Source organism: Metopolophium dirhodum, chromosome 1 (genome assembly GCF_019925205.1).
Source record: "Metopolophium dirhodum isolate CAU chromosome 1, ASM1992520v1, whole genome shotgun sequence".
Classification (NCBI taxonomy): Eukaryota; Metazoa; Arthropoda; class Insecta; order Hemiptera; family Aphididae; genus Metopolophium; species Metopolophium dirhodum.
Window position 1 is genome coordinate 127041976 of NC_083560.1, and position 21142 is coordinate 127063117.

General features: G+C 28.4%; 2 protein-coding genes and 1 non-coding gene across 3 annotated transcripts; 1 reads left to right on the forward strand and 2 right to left on the reverse strand.

Moving 5' to 3' along the window:
* Positions 1-5767: 5767 nt before the first annotated feature.
* LOC132937290 (26S proteasome non-ATPase regulatory subunit 12-like) lies at positions 5768-8221 on the reverse strand. Its single transcript, XM_061004125.1, has 4 exons — positions 8094-8221; positions 7077-7256; positions 6439-6636; positions 5768-6285 (listed from the first exon to the last, which is right to left on the reverse strand). Exons 2-4 carry the CDS (start codon positions 7245-7247, stop codon positions 6121-6123), a joined length of 534 nt encoding a protein of 177 aa, XP_060860108.1. The 5' UTR covers positions 7248-7256; positions 8094-8221; the 3' UTR covers positions 5768-6120.
* Positions 8222-12763: 4542 nt separating this feature from the next.
* Trnad-guc (transfer RNA aspartic acid (anticodon GUC)) lies at positions 12764-12835 on the forward strand. The gene has a single exon. It is a non-coding gene; the product is annotated as a tRNA-Asp (tRNA).
* A 6249-nt stretch (positions 12836-19084) lies between these two features.
* On the reverse strand, positions 19085-19895 carry LOC132953654 (zinc finger MYM-type protein 1-like; the record flags this gene model as incomplete). The annotated part of the gene is made up of 2 exons (XM_061026027.1): positions 19085-19447; positions 19704-19895. Coding segments are annotated over 2 exons (555 nt in total), but the record flags the coding sequence as incomplete, so codon positions are not given.
* Positions 19896-21142: the final 1247 nt, after the last annotated feature.

Below are 21142 nucleotides of genomic sequence, written 5' to 3' on the forward strand. Positions count from 1 at the left end.
AAGTACACACTACAATTATTACAACAATAAAAACAGCGCTCACTGGTAGTGGCGTAGCTACGATTTTAGGGTTAGGGTTAGGGTTAGGGAATAAGGTATCTAAGTGAACATATATATTTTATATTCATAGGTATAAATGGTATAATATTAAAATATACGTATTATAATATATACTATAGTATAATATAGTAGGTAGGTAGGTAGTAGAAATGTATATAGAACAATCATACGCACAAATAACACATCCGTAAAGAAAACTAAAAGTAATAACTAATAACTTTTCTGTATTAAACGAGTAAACGAACTTCAATTACGCCATGACACATGAACATAATACACACACATACATAGTCCCTCTTTGACGAGCCGCCCCTGAAGGGTCTTATTAAATACGCACTAATTTATTAACACGTATGTAATGCAGGGGTCGTCGGACTATCTCATCTCTTCTCGGTAGGACGTAGACAACTTTAGGTACCTATTCCTATCTTCTATAAAAAATATTATTTTAACTCGTACTATTTTACACCTTCGTATTTTTATTTTACTCGATATACATATAAAAGTAAGTTGGCAAGTTTCATAAGGCTAGTTCCTAATCAACTGCAGTTTTCTTGGAAGCAAAACAGCTACCTAACTAATAGTACCTAATTAAAGAACAAGTTAATTAATAAAATAAAATAAATATATTCAAATATATTATTCAATTATTATTTTGAGTTGGAAATTCATAAAATCATTCTTTTTAAATCTAAGATTCGAAAATTTAATACATACAAGATTTCTTATAAGTTATAAGTGTGTCTATCTTTATCAAAAAAAATCTCTACCAGAAAGTCAAATTAAATTTTTATGAGTATTTGAAATTCAATTATTTATAACATTGGATTTACAACTAGAATTTATATAGGTTACAACATATTTTGTTGTAATTTAAAAACGAATAACCGTACACACTTGAAATTTACACCATATTTTATGTTATCATTTTCTATATTTGATTCAATTTTCAAAATATATTGACTAGTTAAGAGTAGTTTACGGACATATTAATTTTATATTTTATTGACAGTTATAGGAAATAAATTTATGCGTCCCCCTCACTTTAACCTCTGTAAGGTACCTAAGGTAGGTAACTTAAAGGTAGGTACATTTTAAATGATTAAATATAATGTAATTTGAAAAAGAAATTAAATAAGTTGGAGGATAGCTATATTTATACATTGTTAAAAGAAAACCATCTTACTTAGGTACTATTTATTCTAAAGACTCTCTGAGTAGGTACCGTGGTTGGAAATATATGTGTAATGTTATATTGTTATAACTACCATTTTGTAATTTTGTGTACCTAGTTGATTCAATTGAATGCTTAAATTTGTCAAGACAACATATTTTTACCAGAGGTTTGATGGTAACCATTGTGGCAAATCACAGGGGTTCTAATGGTGCTTACTGCTTAGCACCCTGAATTTTAATGCTAGCACCCCAAATCCCGTGATTATAACTTATAGCACCAACATTTCCATTATAACTTCATTTATTAAAAATTTAAAAACAGATTAAAAAAATGTTGGTGCCCCTGATATTTTTGGGGGATTTGCGCCTGTAACATTGTAATATTTACCTACAATAGGCTACAACCCTAATAAAAATTTCCAATATTTTATTATTAAGCCTAAAATTTTTTTTAATAGGTACTCAATTTTTTTTTTTTCTATAAAGGATACATTTATACAGTTGCGGAAGTATAATAATTCGGCCCCAATGCGAAAAACTTAAAGGGCCCTTCTTCTTTTTGGAATAAATGTAAAAGAAAAATGTAAATTTATATGTCTCTAATGGTGTATTTTGTCAGTTATAACAGTTAAAATAATTTTACTTATCGAGCTTTTAAATTAGCAAAGTTGTTAATAATCTGTGTTACGTCCTTGAGTTCTGTTTCTCTCTAGCTTCTATGTTCAATAACGTGGCATCCGATAATCGTTCTAGTCCAGTGGAATTTCTTAGATAGTTCTTTATAAATTTATAATTCTTAATTTTGAAAATGATCGTTTGGCTGTATCTACCGTTATAGGTATTGTTAAACGTATTTACACCATTGCATTTATACTTCATAAACACAATATGTGCTTATAATTTGTTAATTCAACGTATAATAGTATTTTAAAAATTTTTACCTAAATCATAATATACGTAATACCTAATAGGTACGAAATAACTACAATTAACGCTATTACTATTTAGTATTTTGTATATATTTGAGTATCTACTCTGATATGACATTTTATTAATTTTATTATTACCTAAAATCTAAATGAATTCTTTACAGATCCAAATGATTAATCATTTTCAACCCATCACCACAGTAACATACCTAATATTTTAATATTATTTATTTTGTTTGAAACAAAATGTGGACAAAAATACAACAGATAGAAAAGATACAAAGATAGTTTTTAAATGTAAAATTATAGGTATTTTTTTTATCATATCATATACCTAGATAATATTTAGGTTATAGGTAATGTTTATTTAGGATATTTAATTGTAATATAAATTTATACCTACTGATTATAACATATTTGATAAAATATTTAATAATATTATATTATATTGTTTTTTAACTTGTTTACTATGATTACAACTTACATTTAATAACGGCATGACATATAAACAAAAATATTTTAAATTTTGTTAAATCCAAATGTCAGGGAACTATTATTATGTTTAGATTGAGATACTATCCTGCGTCTTGTCTGAACATATTGTTTTACTGATAGACAAATTTTGATTTGAGTTATTATTGGATAAGTTGCTTGAGATGGAATAGGATACTTCGTTTTTTGAATTTTGTTTAATTATTTCCAACAATTTAATCTTATCTGTTTTAGAGACTTTTTCCCAGGCAAAATTATCAACGTAACAGCCTTTATGACATTTTTCACATATTTTGATCAATTTGACCTCATCAACTTTAGTTGGAAATTGTACTTGTTTGTCAAAATCAATAAATATTTTACATAGATTTCTACTATTTTCCATTTTCATGACACCTTCTGTTTTTAAATCATTTTTGGTCAAAGTTAAACAGTTTTTTTCCTCATTGATATCTTTAGGTGTGTTCGTTGTTTTAATTTTTTTGTCATTTAGATTTGACGATTTTACGTCCACTGAAGAGGATTTTACACACATCCCATCAAAATAATTATGACTGTTTTCCATCATAAAAGAGCTACTATTTTTTGTACCATTTTTTTTTTTATTGTTTTGCATTAACATATTTTCAAGGTTCGAGCACACTTGATGCGTTGAGACCTTCATTGGGTAAGATGGATATCTAAAACTATGAGAGGCGGATTGATGACAATTTACAAAGCTATTGTGACTACCACTGTCCAAGCCAGTATAATTATCAGTTGCTTTGTTCATAATTTTGAATTCATTGCCAGTTAGCTTCATCGAAGTAGTGTTGTTGAGTTCCACTGTGGATTTGGCAGCCAAATCATCAATACAATAGATTTTATTTGTAACAGAGTTGCTGTTTTTTCTCACACTGTACTTGTTACATATTTTGGGCAATAATAACATATTATTCAAGTTGAAATTTGAGCACACTTGAGGCGGTGACACCTTCATCAGGTAAGATGGATATCTGAAATTGCGAGGGGTTGATTTCTTAAAACTTCCAAAACTATGATTACTACAACTTTCAAAGCCACTATAATCATCAGTGGCTTTGTTCGTAATTTTGAATTCATTGCCAGTTAGTTTAATTGAGGTAATGTCGTTGAGTTCCACAGTGGATTTTACAGACAAATCATCAACATAATGAATGTTGTCCATAACAGAATTGCTGTTTTTTCTCACATAATATTTGTTACATATTTTGGGCAATAATAACATATTGTTTGAGTCGAAATTCAGGCACACTTGAGGTGGTGACACCTTCATCAGGTAAGATGGATATCTGTAACTGCGAACATTTGACTGAAGGCGCTGACTGCTGCTATAAAAACTAGACATTTAAAATTGAACAATACACAACAGAAAGCTACAACAATTGTTTATGTTTTATGTTGCTATAGTGTATAGGTTTATATAACACTGTGTTTACATGGCGCGTCTTGACAACAACAGTGATTTTTTTGTAGTCTTGTAATAACAAAATATTATAAAGATTGGTCTATTCAACTTAACAACCATTAGGTAATCACACTATAATAGGTACACTACAAAAGTAATAAAACAACGATCAAACTCTACTAGAAAGCAGTAAGCAGACTGCCTGACTAAAAAAAAGTGAAAAGTGACTGGTTGAATTTAATAGTTTTAAACTATATAAATTATAATAATTTACACTAGTCATGTGTTTCTAATAATCTTAAGTTAATCATGCCATAATTTATTATATTTATACGATCATATTATATATTATTTTTTTATTATATTATGGTTATGTGTACGAATGTACGATCAGGCATAGATCCAGAGCAAATATCAATATACAATATTGGATTCACAGTCCACATGTATGTATAAATGTATAATATATTATATTATCATACATAATATTATCTTTGATTGGAATATAGCAATATTGTGAACTATTACTTATACTAAGGTAATCACAGATAATCTGTTATTTAATTTTTACAATTATTAGAAAAGTGATGATAAAAAGGTGACTAGAGTAAAGAATGCATCCATTGATGAAACTTCGACGTGTGGCTGAATTTATTTATCCAGCAAGTCACGAAACCATTTACGTTTCAGTTGTGTCTACTCTGATAAAGAGGACGTCGCACCAGCATGTTTTGTCTCCGTCTTACAAATGTACAACATAGTAAAAATGGTTTTATGCGGGGAAAGAACCGAGAAAGCTACAGTCAACATGATGACATAATACCTTTATTATAAGCGCCTTCTACATTTTTACTTGTACCTAACTTTAAAGTTATCACCTAGTCAAAAGTCTTAATGTAAACCCAATATCTTAAAGCCAAAAATTACAATAATTGTAAGCTGCAAAGCTACTCTGTAAACTAACGGTTGAAACCAAATTAACTATTTCCTCTCCCAAATTCCTACTTCACATCAGTAGATCTAGGTTTTATATGCTATATAAAATAGTTATTTTGTTAGAATAATATACTATAATATGGAATAAAGATATAATAAAATACCTACCTCGTAAAATATCTATACAATACCAATAATCCTCCAAATAATGTTAAGTAAAAGAGAAGTATATTATAATTGTAAAATAAATTGTATTACATTATGTAAGATTAATCATTTTTGTTGGTCTTACTACTCTTACTTTTAAATAAATCTATTACTATCAATGATAACTGTTAATTTACAACTGACATACCTCGGTATCATATTTCATAATTATATTTTTAGAAGCAAATTTCAAATAAGTATATTTTTGAACAACCATATTGTAAATTATTACTTCCTACTATTTTAATTTTTTAAAGTTTTACATTGTACTACCTACTGTATTATGCACCATCCATTGCTATGATAGGTTGTCATGATAAAAGTAAAGTAGAAAATATAACATTTAACAAGTAAGAAACCGGCCAGAATTATCCATTAATTTGATATGTTTTGAAAAAAGATCCAAGGTTCTATAACAAAACATTATATGAAGATTTAACGTTCTAAAAAGTAAATATCGAACATTTATATCTAAAATGAATTATAGCTTTTTTTTTTAAAAAAACAATTTATTTTTTTACCATGGTATTAACATCTGATATGCATACAAAAATTTTGTAGGACATTGGTATTCAAACACATGTACAGGTATACAATAATATGACCTATTTTTTTAACAATATTAAATAACTTAATACCAAAAGATGGCATAAGTAAATTTACCACTTTATATATTTAAGAAACATTTTTCCACATGGTTTTTTTATGAGTTTTAATATGATTTCTTATAGAAAATATTTGTATTTATAATAATTACTATTTAAGGTTATTAATCATAAATTGTTTATTATTATTTATTACTTCCTGTAATTTAATTTTTTAATTTTTGTATTCATTTATAGTATTATTATTCATGTACTGATTCTAATTGAGTATTTTTAAGTATGTTATTGTTTAGTTCTTCTTGCATTTTAATAGTTCATCTTCTTCTGGTGTTTTCATAGAATCATCGACCTGCAATTCTTGAGTGATACTTGTAGCACCAGTTACATCGACTTCATCTTCTTTATTTTGAGCCAACTTTTGTGTATTTTGAGCTGTATCTGATTCCACACATATCTAAAGAACAAAAATAAAAAAAACTGTGCATTCATACTAAAATATTTATATTTCAATTTAAATAAACTAAATAAATAATGAATTTCAATAATACAACATTTAAATTTGTAACATCAAATTGTTTTACTTTAAAATAAACGTTGAATTATTTACCTTTCCTTCAGTAACGACTCTAGGAGATACATTTGATTTCAATTTTGTTTCTTTGAACTCTATTTGGTCAGGGTTATTCCAATATTGTATAATCATAGATCTTATCTCAATTTTCTGCAGTGTTTCCTTATCTTTAACTTGTGAATATATTTTTCTCATAGTTGTGAAAAGTCGAATAGTTGAATTTATATGAGTTTCCTAAAAGTTAAAAAAAAATTATCATTAGAAAATTGATTTTTATTTAAAATAGGTACCTTATTATAAGTTTAAATGAATTATTATCCAAATAATTTATTAATCTTTATTATAAAATCAGTAATATTTCCATATAGGCTCTCAAACATAGGTCATAACACATTTGCTTCACCCTTAGATATTTGGTAAATTAATAATAATTTAAATAAATGTAATAATAATTTGAACTCAGCAAATTGAAAATAATAACAATATTTCAAAATAAACTTTCTAAAGACATGGTGATATACACAGTTAGCTGTTAGGTAGGTACTTAATATTAAATAGGTATAAAATACAAATAAGTATAAATTATAATATGTACAGACACTAATAAAGTAATAATAGTAGATATTATGATCAAATGTGTAGTTGTAATAATATAAAAAAAAAAGATTACTCACCTTTCTAACTTGATTTTTAAGCAAGAATAACATTGCCAATGCTTCTACATAGTTTCCGCTGGCAGCCAAACTTTCAGCGACAGGAATTGTTTCATCAAGCTTAGCACTGAAGTCCACATTCATTTGTACTGTACGGCCACCATCAGTGTTCAGAGATTGAAAATTGTTCATATTTTTGATCTTTATTTTTAATAGAATAATATTTTTATTTAAATCGCTTACATAAAAGTAAAAAGATAATAGGTATATCGAAAATCTTAGGTGCAATTAATTGAATTTGGCCTTATAACCTTCTCAACAAATTATTCTTTATTTATTTTATTTTATTTAATAAAGAAGGTATATTTAGAAGTTTACAACACAGCTAATATCATAATAGTTATGATTCGGTGAAAGTTATTTAAGAATAAAAGCAGCGTACGATAAACATGTATGTTGAATGCGCTCAAGATGCAACTGATCCTTAGCAAGGTGAGGGTGCCAGACAATAACCCCATACTCGAGTATGGGTAAAATAAGAGCAAAATACAACAAATGGAGACAATTTAATGTAGGGAAGAGATATGTGTTACGTTTAATAAAACCAACAACATTTAGATAAAGACCAGTTATTATTACATTAATGTGATGGCTAGAAAAGAGAATGGATGAGTAAGATGAGTAATACCAAGATCTTTAATAATTGATATACGTTGTAACTGAAAGTTATTAAGCGCACAGGGGAAGATAAAGGGTTTATAGATCTAGAGAAAGAAATAACACTACACTTACAAACATTAAGAGAAAGACCCATACCTACATTAAATTGATGAAGTTCATCTATTAAAATTAGGCAGTCAGAATGGGTATCGATTGTATAATATATCGCTTACATTTTCTTGGTTGAACGACTGGGTTTTTAAATAAATTCCAATTCACTTTGCGTAAAAATAAGTATGAGTTCTTGTTTAGAAGCAGAGCTAATTTAAAGTACCTACTTAATCTATTTGCAATAATATATTTATTTTTGATACTCACAACAGTTCACACGGACCAATTTTATTCAAAATTGTACTCTTTTTATAATTGACGGAGATGTAATTATGTAAATCAAAAAATATGATGAATATTGAATAATATAGCGTCGTTGGGCGAGTAATGCGTCGAACCTCAAAAAGTAATATGTTCAGGAGAGACAAAAACGTGGTCACTGATAACATGTTATCAAGTTACATCAAAATTACAATTTAGTCTTTAATCTCCTTGGTGATTATTATTATTATTAATACAGAATAGATCAAATCAGAATGGAAACTGGTCACCTAAATTTCAGTCCACCATATTGAACGGGCTCAACAGTTTTTGCAAAAAAAAGGTGCACGCACTACCGAATAATTTGTCAAATTTTTTTCACTATCTTCTACAACTCCGTATCACTCGTCAGTTACCTATTTATTACTAATTTTTATTTTTATTAATAATTATGTTATTTTAATGCTGGGTTGCATAAACAATTTATTACATTTAATGGTTCACTAAAAATTTAATGGATCAATCGTGGCCACTAAATCTTGTTTAAGAGACCATTAGCTCACTATTCATTCATTAAATGTTATGTGCAACCCGGCATATAAGAACAAAATTTAAATTCTTTGTTAATTAAACAATATTTATGGTTGGGAGTTTAGCTCCTTAGCGAGTTTTTGGAATTTTTTTTAAGTAGATGTAGGTGATATAGGTGACAGCAGACTTTCTTACGCCGTGTCAAACCTCGCGTTATACCACTTTTTTATTTCTTAGTCTATATCAAACGCGCCATTGTTCGCACAGGTGGAGACTCACCAGTGTTGCCAATGGTACGGTCTTTGGCAGAGATAACGGTAATTTGATACTCCGTACGGTCGGAGTATGGACAACTAAGAATTTGTTACGTAAATTCTTCATCTCTAATTGGTAGGACGTATATTATCATATTTATATAATATAGAGAAAATTCCATAGCGGAAAACGTTTTGCATTACGAACGCCAATATTTGAAAAGGTTTAAATTCGTAAGCACTTGGTGCGGTATGTACCTAAATTAACTGTGGTATATATTTCAATATAACAGTTGCTATTTTATATACTATCAATATTTAATATTGGTACTTTCGATTAATAAACTTAACTCATAATAATAGAAAAGTAAGTCAAGTTAAGTATCTATTGATTATAATCTTCTGTATGTATATAACAGTAAGCTGACTGACTGATCTCTCAACGCATAGCTCAAACCATTGGACTTCTTGGGCTGACATTTGGCATACAGATAGCTATTATGATGTAGGCAGGACGCTAAGAAAGGGTTTTTGGAAATTAAACCCCTAAAGGGGAAAATAAGGGGTTGTAAGAGTACAACAGTGGCGCCATCTATTAAGCAATATCTAATTTAACTATACAATATTGGCTTTAAAATACAAAACGTACGTACGGTATTTGATCTATGGAATAGTGGTTCCTTTAATGATCTAGATGAGCAATAAGAAAGGATTTTCTGATATTCATATTTTAAAGAGGTGCTAAAACAGGTATCTTAAGAATCACTGTGGAAATTGATACTTTATATTTGTTTATTAATGGTTGCCTTTGGTTGCAGGTTATATATACGAATTATTTCACAAAGCTAGGTACAATTATGCCGATTTGTCTGTAAAAATAAAATGAAATAAATTTAAACAAAATAACCCCCAACATTTATAAATATATTAAATACTACTAAAAATTCGGGATGATCAACTATGACTTCAATACTACTTTAGGTACACTGTATAAACATTTTTATCAACTACAAAGCTATATTATAAAGCTATATTATATTAGTAATATTGGTTTTATAAGCGAGTCTCACGGGCAACTCCACGCGTGGTGGCTAAAAATTAAAATATAATATGATTTTGCTTCCATTTGCAGTTAAATCAACGTTTTCCCTGGGCAACATTCGATAACGCCAAATTAATAACAATTTTAAGATGTGAACAAGATGCTTTACAATATTGTTCTACCCATATGCCCACACTATAGGTAGGGTTTTCATACTAGTTTATTATTCTTTTGTTTTTATATTTCAGTATAGTAACATGTAATTAAATATATACATTACCTATAGACTATAGCCTTTAATATAACCATTCAAACAATTTATAAATCACAATAATTAAGAATGTTCTCTGTAGTCTGTAAGTATTAATTATTTCTAAATAAATATGCATTAATTTTATAACTGATCAGCCGATTTATTTAAATTATTATCTGCACCCGTCTCATCAAAGAAATGTGGTGCCATCAAATTTTATCAGCGCAGCCAAACGTTCCTACGGGTACGTCATATTATCGTCATCTATATATATCAAATGTGGGTAAGTGGATGTCGCTCTGCTGTACAGTAGGTTACAAGTGGGTCACTGTAATGGATGGTATTAAATTTGAACTCAATGATATAATATCATTGTATAAAAAACGATTCTGAGCGAAAACGGTCAGTCAGACTATGTTATTAGGTACCAAGTATATTTGATATTATTATTATTGATATTATTGTGAATCAAGTGTAATTTATATATAACCTATTTACACGGAGCCTTGTTTTAAATTTTCAATCCTTAACTATAAAAGTTGAACATTTTATACATTTTTGACTACAAAATAATTATTAAATTTTAAATTTAATAAATTTTGTCAAAATATTAATTTTAAATGCTTATAAAAAAAAATTGCGTATACTATGTATTTTTAATATTTTTCAAGTGCTATTGTAATAATATATCAGGAGCCTTGCATTAAATTTTCAAGCTTTTTTACCCAACAAATAAATTTTATTAATATTTATAGAAAAAATAAACCTAAAAAAATGGAAACTGAAAATGTCCGTAAACAGCTTAAAATAAGTCGAAATAATTGGAAAATGTTATGGTGTATAAAAAATGCTAACATATACATTCAGTCAAAATGTCATGTACCTACAGTCATTTGTTTAAGTGTTGCGCCAAAAACCAAATTCGATTTTCTCAAAAACAGAATTTGCGTAAAAATTCCCGTTTCTCCTAAATTTTTCTTTTGTTTATCACGTCGCTTTTGAAAACTACTGAGAGTTTTTTACTTTTGTCCCCCTCAAAGTACCAACAAGATTCACTTTCCTATCAGAAAAGTTACTGTTGAAGAAAATCCAAGCATTTTTAATGTCCTAAAAGGTGATCACAGACACAAAAATTAAAAAATTAAAAAAAAACACACATCATTATAAAATCAATACATTCATCGCTTCGCTCAGAATCTAAAATGAAAGTATGTCTTTCTGTCTGTGTGTCTGTGTGTCCGTGTCTCAATATTACCATGGCAACCATTTATAGATTATTTTGAGATTTCCGATGGAATTTTTTGTATATAAATAGTTGTCATGGTAATTATATGTAAAACATATTATTCATATAGAGTTCGCATTTTTAATGGGAAACGAAGTGCACGGGATCAGCTATTTTTATATATATAGATAGATTAGACCTCTTGACAGAAGATAGGCTAATTTAAAAAGGGAGAGGACCAACCTCGGGTGGTGCTCGAACCGGGATTTTGAGATTTCCGATAGAAAATTTTGTTTAAAAATGTTTGTTGGGTCTTGAAGCTATTATAATAATAATTATTAGTTGCCGGGTTCAGCTAGTACATAATAAAATATGATTTACTCAACATTCAACTAAAATTATATATAAATAATTACCTATAAATTGAAATAGTGTGCATTTTGTATATACATAAACAAAGCATTCATTTTTAAGTAAATCCGGGTTCAAGTGCCCAACTGTCTAAGGCCTGAAAAGAGGCAAATACGCCAAGGGGCCAATTTGGTCAGCAAATATTAACTGCAGTTAATTTCTTAGTAATCACTAAAATAAGATAATACATTATTTTTTTTATGTCAATATGATTTCTTTTTCTTCCATTGTCTGCTTTTTGAATTGATTAACATAATTTAAAAACAAATTAGTTATTACTTATTAAATAGTTATTATTATTATACCTACTTGTAAATTATAAAATATGTATTATTATTTTTTTTACTTACCTACTGATTAGGTTTTTTAAGTGATTTTGTAGGTGGTGGTTTATTATGTTTATTTAAATGGTTGTGAACCATAACTATTGCGTTTGGTACTTTGTAGAAAATTGAATTATACTGTTTTGATGCTCTGAATTGAAAATTTGGTCTATCAGGGCTTATAATTAATGGAAAAGACTATTTCCAGCAACAACAAAAATTTAATATTTATTATACCAACTCGCCTAATAAGTTATTAATTTAATCATTGTTTATACTGTTATTTGATACCGATTTTGAATATCGGTTAAAACCGTTAAAAACGGAAATCAAAATCAGAAAAAATAAATACAGATATCCGAAACCAAAATTAAAATCTGAAAAAATAAATACCTACCGATATCCGAAACCGAAATCGGGAAATATATTCAACAGTCCTGGTCATTATAATTATATAACAATAATGTTGGACTTGAAACCCATATTGGATTCCGATTTTGAATATCGGTTGAAACCGTTAAAAATGAAACCTACTGTACAGCAGAGCGACATCCGCTCAGCTGATTTTTATTAATAAAGCTTAAAAAAATAATTTTTATTGTCTTAAATACATACATTTTTCTTATTACACTACTAATCCTCGGTAGTATAGTGGTAAGTATCCCCGCCTGTCACGCGGGAGACCGGGGTTCGATTCCCCGCCGGGGAGGAAACATTTTTGCAATTTTTTATTCCAATTTTATTTATGATTCGGGTTATTCATACCAATGTTTTATTTATATATATATTTTTAATATTTAATATTAAATTAAAAATATAATTTTTTTTTATAATGTTCCGAAATAATCACTTTAATTAGTGATAACTATTAAACAGATCACCGGTGTCGGGAATACCTACACTTGATTTCTCGGCCGGATTCAACTGGATTGGATCTGTACCAACATGTAAATTAAAAAAAATGTAGAGTAAAATCCACAATAATATTTTATGAGTTTTTGAATTTCAAATTCTAATAAAATTTCGTCATAATTGTCAATTGTTTTGAAGAATTTGGCTGACAGTCTCAATACATTATAAAACACAATAAAACGTTCCGTCCCCCCGTTCTAAAGAAAATAATTAGAAGGGAAACGCTTGAAATATAAAAAAATTAGAAGAGGAGCTCTGTCCCGCCCCCCAATTCGAGCACATCGAGTATTATACGGGTGCAATACGATTGCGCGCTGTCCTTATCAGCGGTGCCTTTTTAGACGTACGATTGCGCGCGCTAAATTATTTTAACTTCTAAGCAACGTTGCCAAATATATAGGTGGTGAACGGTAAATATCGAAGGAAGAACTTAAGAAAATATAACTTATGTATAAGCAATACGAAGGGTATAAAAAAATAAAACGACAGAAAATTTACTTAAGTTTATAGCCATAGTTGGAAATCGGTATCGCGATTATATAATAATATCGGGCTTTAAAATTTAACTTAAAAATATTAAATGTAATTTAATTTGTTTATGAATATTTTTGTTTGTAAAGTATTTGTTTTATTTTGTGTTATTTACGTATATTTAACGATATTTTTTTTATAATAATAAGTATTTAAGTAAATGTATTTAAAAATGTCCTAAATGGATGAATTTGTATCTGTATTTAAATATAAAAATGAATTACGAAATAACTGAAATTTGTTACAAACAATTTGGCAACGTCGCATCACATTTCACGCGCAATCGTACGCTTTTAAATATTCAAAATCATGTTCTTTTTATTCCAGCACTGTGCGCAATCGTATGCCCAAAAAGGTAAAACGCGCGCAATCGTACTCCACCGTATTATACAGTATATACACGATGTGTGTGCGTAGGTATTGTCATAAAACCTTCGCTACGGGAGAGCTGCGCTATAGATTGTATTGGAATACGTCCTCAAAACACGCTACATTGACAAGATTTCCAAGAAACTGAACACAATGAGAACGATTTCTATTGCTAGGTGGTATACCTTCCTCCACCAACAAAATTATACCTAGTTCACGAATAACGTTTTTACACGAGTGGTTGCTTGCCATTATTGCCACGAACCGGGCATAGCGCAGCTCTTCCGTTATTCGGTGCACACCAACAGTATAGTATCTACCTATAAAGAGGCAGGAATACACAGCGTTTCCCAGACGACTTCATCGGAACCTGGTTTTCATCATCCATAAAATAAACGAGGTAATTATTAAAACATCTTTACGATTCGTTAATAGTATTAGTTCTTTTTTCATTCTTGTAATTGTCTTGATAAATAGTTTTGTTTTTATTTTCTACATTTAGACTCGTTATACTGAAGGTAAAGTACACTACCTACAGTATAACGAGTATAACGAGATAGGTACCCATATACTTAATCTTTTTCGATTAAACCCGCTGTGACTGTCTTTTGAGTACTCGGGACAAATCCCTCCACTAAAAATAATACGTTTTTTAGGAACGTAGGTAGGTACTTACCAAATCGATCATAAAAAAAAATACAACCGAATTATATAGTATATAAAAATCTCGTGTTACGTGACCCAACGTGCTTTTCCCCACACGAGTATTTTAGCAGTACTGAACGTCTCCCCTCTGGAACTCTCCAACGGGCGTAACCGTTTTCCGCCAAAATGACCCTCAACCGTTATCACCATGGCCGTTTTCCGCCAAAAAATATTATTAAAGTATTTAAGATATTTTTTGAGAACCCCTGAACAAAATTTGATGTATGGGCTAACCTTGTATCACACATATTTATCATAAAGTTGGTAAAAAAAGACGACCCGTGTTATCACACAACTCCGATATTTTATTTAATATATAAATATAAGTCTCTGTTTTTTTGTCAGGCAGCAAACAAAATATAAGTGGTACATAGTGCCCATTTTTGTACCCATGAGTTGTATACATTTGAGTAAAAAAATCTAGCACTGTATTGGAAAGTGCCATCCATGTATATAGTTTGGACATCACATAAAAAATTTAAATTTTTTGCACATGAAAAAATCAAAACATTTTTAGAATCATCGGTTAATAATAAATACGGTTCACCTTGCCTCGCCAAAATGTTCATTTCTCGTAATGAGTCGTGGACAGATTGTATAGAAGTTGGATTAGCTGGAAGAACTTTTCGTCGGCTTTTGTACATATTTTTTCGTACACGATCTACGTCATTAACGGAAATAGTAGTAGGTACATGAACTTTGTCCAATTTCCCGTAAAATAATTTTTTTGGGTCTCATACTTACATCTTCTACCGCTTTACGCTTACAGGATGAATTAATAATTTCTCTGTCAATTAGACGTCTATCGATAGCACTATGATCTGGTGTATGACTACCTTCAAATTTCACCAGTACGTAATTATAATTATTATTTTTTGTAAAAAGTTTAGCACCACACTGTTTCTCGTAGCACCTCCACCGAGTAATACCGTCTTTTGACGGTACGCACGTGTAAATTTAAAATGTTTGTATACTAGCATAATATGACTGCGGTTACTAGTTATCACTTCAATTTTCTCGGACATTTTTTTTTCATACCGTGGTTTCAACTGACAGGTGCAGACTGACAGCGAACGGCTGATAGCGGATAGCGCTGAGATAAAATAATAATAATATCGTAATCATTACTATTTGATGGATTTAGTTCAGGGGTTCTCAAAAAATATTTTAAATACTTTAATAATATTTTTTGGCGGAAATCGGAATATAGCCTTTAGCGGAAAACGGCCATGGTGATAACGGGCAAGGGTCATTTTGGTGGAAAACGGAAACCCCTTCTCCAACTCAAGTATCTCATACTTCCCCCTAAATCAATATATATATATTTTTCCACATAATAATAGGTTGGAAAATAGGTTCTTTTGTTTTACCTGAAATACGATCATCATTAACGTTTTGGATTTATTAGTAATTACCAGGGCTAGGATTCATATGCAACAGCATGATTTTTTTGCGACTTCTGATTTTTGATTTTGTTAGTTATGTCCACGAATCACCTCATTATGAGATAAATGGTGGTATTTTTATTTTGCATGTTTTTGCATATTTTGGATGAAATGCATATTGTTGCATATATTGAATAAAATTAATATCATTGCATATTTCGATTATAAGAATGCAAAAAATGCATGTTTTATAGAATATTTCATAAAACTTGGTTTTTTTGTCAAACATAAATTTTATTTTTATAATATATCCTATGGTACAATAGATATGCAATAAAAGATTGAATAGTTTGACATTAATTTTCGAACATTTTCAAAAATATGTGGTCGTAGCATGTAACACACGTAGTGAATGTGAATGTAAATTATAAATTTTATTTCTAAATTTTTTTTTTTTCAATTATATTATATTAAGACAAACTCTGGTGTATTTCAACAAATAAATATTTTTTTTTGTAAATATATTTTTGTGTTTATCTGATAAAAATTTAAATGAATTTTTTGCATATTTAGTAAATAAAATGCATATTTTAAAATTTTTTATTGCATACAAATCCTAGCCCTGGTGATTACCCAATGAAATGGGTCATGATTGATAAACTAAAGTTATGTAAAAGTATTATTTAATTATATTTATATACTAATTTAACAATTACACTGGTCACAATTTTTTTTTATAAGCATTTAAAGTTCAAATATTGACAAAATACGTAAAAAAAAGCTCTTTTTGAGCTGTTTATAGACATTGTAAGTTTTAGTTTTTTTTTAGTTTTTTTTCTATAAATAAAAATAAAATTTTTTTTTTGGGTAAAAAGCTTGAAAATTTAATGCAAGGCTCCTGATATATTGTTACAATAGCCGTTGAAAAATATTAAAAATACATAGCCATACATTTTTTTTAAGCATTTAAATTTCGAATTTCGATAAAATTTATTAAATATAAAATTTAATAATTAAACTTAAAATTTTCTGTCTGGTGGTCAGTGGGTAATACCGGTTAGTGACATATCTCATGAAATATGATAGCTAAAATTTAGATTTTCACGTTATTTGATAAGTATTGTTATCAAAACCTAATACCTACCAGATGTCTCAAAATGATAAACACAATTTTTCCCACCAAAAGTTTGATATCAATTTTATTATCACTTTCGATGTAATATTTTTTAACATTCAAAATCGTCTGAAGGTAAGAGTTTTTATTTTTTTTTCTACATAAATGGTTTTATTTATCTCTAAATAATATGAGGATTGCAATTATTTCCTCATGATTCATCTAAATATTATGGTTTTTAAAGAAATGCGTTTATTTAAAAAAAACCCGTGAAAGGGGTATTACCGGCCAAATCTGATGGGGTAATGACGGCCTTGTATTTGTCTATTATAATAATAATATTTTTATTAATGCAATCAACTAACATTTCTTATACACTTTTGTAGTACTAAGTTACATGTATTTTTGTGTGATTGGTATTACCCCACCACTATATGGGTAATGCCGGTCATTAGTGTTTTTTTAAAAAAAAAATATTTTAAACTTATATTAGTAGTAACTAGTAGCTAACAACTTTATAGTTCTAATGTAAGCAACAGTAAAATATTTGGATTTTCACTACCGAAGATATGTGAACTCCCTCTTAGGTGGCCGCCATTCTCCCATGTTCCCCTACGTCACAGACATGCGTATCAAAAGTTGCTGCCGGGCTAGACTGTTTTTGACCAAAAGCGTTCCCTTTTTCGTCTATTTACTTTTCGATCAAAACATAAAGTTAATAATAATTAATATTATATACTTAAGATTTTCATGTTTTGTGTCTTTTTTAATTTAGTGGAAATAATCATGGATCAAAATCCTTTGGAGCCTCTCTATGGTGAAAATGATCAACAAGTAAATGAAGCAGAATTTGATCGACGAAATTTACGCAATAATCAGAATGATCAGCTTAATGAAGGTAGGTATCAAATGTTTTTAACATTTTACTTGCTTGTAATATTTGAACCAATTTATTATATAATAAATAAACGTTAATTTTATTAAATAGGTAACATAATATTATTATTAATAATATTGTATATTAAATTAAAAGTATAGTAATCCTCGGAAGATGATAGGAAGATATTTTTACACTGTTCACTTAGCACTTGGGTAGGTACTTTATAAGTAAAAAAAAACTTTATCTTTGGGCAAAATATACCGAAAAATGTTAGCTCAGTCACGCGTCACACAGAGTATATTCGTAAGGGTCGTTTAAGAGTATGTTCACGAGCATGCTGACGATGAAAAAATATTTACGTCTCTACGAGTATATAGATATATATTTTCTATTTTGAGTTTTTTACGGATCCTTAAATCCTGATTTTAGCACTATTGTGTCAGTAAGTTGTATAGTTAGTGTATGAAATAGACACAGATTTCTATTATAGTACAGCAGTGTAGTAGAAGTCAGTGGAAATAGACGGACTATATTAGTTGATAAGGTAAAGCACCGTGCGTGCGTAGCGTATCTATATAAATAATAAATATATTATAATAGCCATAGATAATTAAGATCTTTATTATCTATGATAATAGCCGAGCTAAATAAACCTTGACCAAGGTGTGGGTACTGGTGTGTGAGGAGCGTGTGCGGCTTGTTATTTTTCACAGATAATAATTATTTTCTATAATATAGGTATATTATATAGACGTCTGTGGTTTTTTTTATACTTCGTCTAAGCGTCGGTCACATCGCCATTTCGGTATTTTTATGTTTTTACGATATCCATAGGCGGAAATCCATTGAAAAAGTTGGGGGGGCTACGATTTTTCTCATACATTTTACTGAACAACTGAACAGAAATATAAAATTATTGTCCAATTATTTTTTTTTATACTTGAAATTTGATAACATAAATATTTTATAACATATATAATAATATAGTATAGGTACTGTTTAAGGAAAAAAAATACTATAAAATAACAGTCTTGTTAAATATATCTTATTACAATAAATGCTTTATTTTAAAACCATCATCCTTGAGGATTCGGAAAATTCGTTTAAAATACATTCAGTATCAATATTTTTTGTTACATCCTTCTCTATGTGAAGAATAGAAAGGTTTGTAAAGCGTTCTTGATGCATAGAAGTTCTTACCCACGTCTTTATTCTTCGCATAGCCGAAAAAGATCGCTCACATGTTGCAGAGCTGACTGGTAAAGTAAGTGCTACTTGTAACATTTTGTAAATATTTGGAAAAATTTCTTTTTTTATTGTTGTTTTCAAATCGTCAATGTTAAAATCGTTGTTGATTTTATTTATGCAATTTCTAGCAACAGTCATTTCTGATTTAATATTTAGTTTGTTAATATCCAATAAATCCTAAAATATAAAATAATTAAATATAAATTTTGAATTTATGTTATTTTATATGTTTAAATCTACTTCAAAAATATAAAAATAATATTATTAAGTTGATTTATATTTTATATTTAATTTTTAAAATTATGAAAAAAATGAAAAGTCACAAGTTGTATAATACCTATATGGGTTATATGGCTATATAGTTATTTTATATCACTCAGACTAAAAATGGTCATTTTTAAGGGAGGGGATATACAAATATAATAAATGTTACCTTATAATAATCAATAAACACCAAACTTCCTTCATAATTAAGTTGCATAAATTTGTCAACAGAAATAGCTAAACTTAAACTCTCTGGGGAAAATCTTCTTTTCAAATTTTCTATAATTGAGTCTAATATCTTATAATAAGTGTTTGTTCTATAATAATCTTCAACAGATTTGTTAGACTCAATTGGTTCATATATAAAATATAAAAAAGGTGGATAAGTGGATGTCGCTCTGCTGTACAGTAGGTTACAAGTGGGTCACTGTAATGGATGGTGTTAAATTTGAATTCAATGATATAATATCATTGTATAAGAAAAACGATTCTGAGCGAAAACGGTCAGTCAGCCTATGATTTTACCAAGTATATTTGATGATATTATTGTGAATAAAGTAATTTATATATAACCTATTTACGTGGAGCCTTGTTTTAAATTTTCAATCCTTAGCCATAAAAGTTAGAAATTTATAAAATTTTAACTACAAAATAATTAATAAATTATAAATTTGATAAATGTTGTCAAAATTTGAACTTTAAATGCTTATAAAAAAAAATTGTGCCTATGTATTTTTAATATTTTTCAACTGCTATTAGAACGATATATCAGGAGCCTTATATTAAATTTTCACGCTTTTTTACCCAACAAATAAAAATTAATTGATATTTATAGAAAAAAAAACTAAACAAATTGAAAACTGACAATGTCCGTAAACAGCTCAAAAAGAGTCAAAATATTTTCAACATTTTATGGTGTATAGAAAATGCTAATATAAACATCCAGTGAAATTTTAAAGTATCTACAGTCATTCGTTTTTTAATTACAATAAAATAAGAAAATTGTTACATGAGAAATCGAGTAAATATCAAATGTTGTAAAAATATAAATTTCAGACGCTCATAAAAATTTAATTTAAGTTTCTTCTAGACATTTTTTTTTTGATAAAGGTAGACAAACTTATGAGTAATCTTATATTACATTTTCAAGTCTTAGATTTAAAAAGAAAAATTTTTATGAATTCTCATCAAAATAATTTGCTATTTTTCGTGATTTTTCCGTATTTTGTCAAAATTTGAACTTTAAATGCTTATAATTAAAAACTGTGACTAAGGATTTTTAATTTTTTTCATCTGCCTTTGAACCAATAACCTAGAAGCCTTCTATTAAACTTTCAAGCTTTTTTACTCAACAGATAAAATTTTATTGATATTTATAGAAAAAAAAACTAAAATATTGAAAACTGACAATGACCGTAAACAGCTCAAAAAGAGTCAAAATATTTTGTAAATTTTATGGTGTATAGAAAATGCTAATATAAACATTCAGTGAAATTTTCAAGTATCTACGGTCATTTGTTTTAGAGTTACACCAAAAACCAAAATCGATTTTCTCGAAAACAGATTTTGCGTAAAAATTCCCGTTTTTCCTTAATTTTCTTTTGTTTT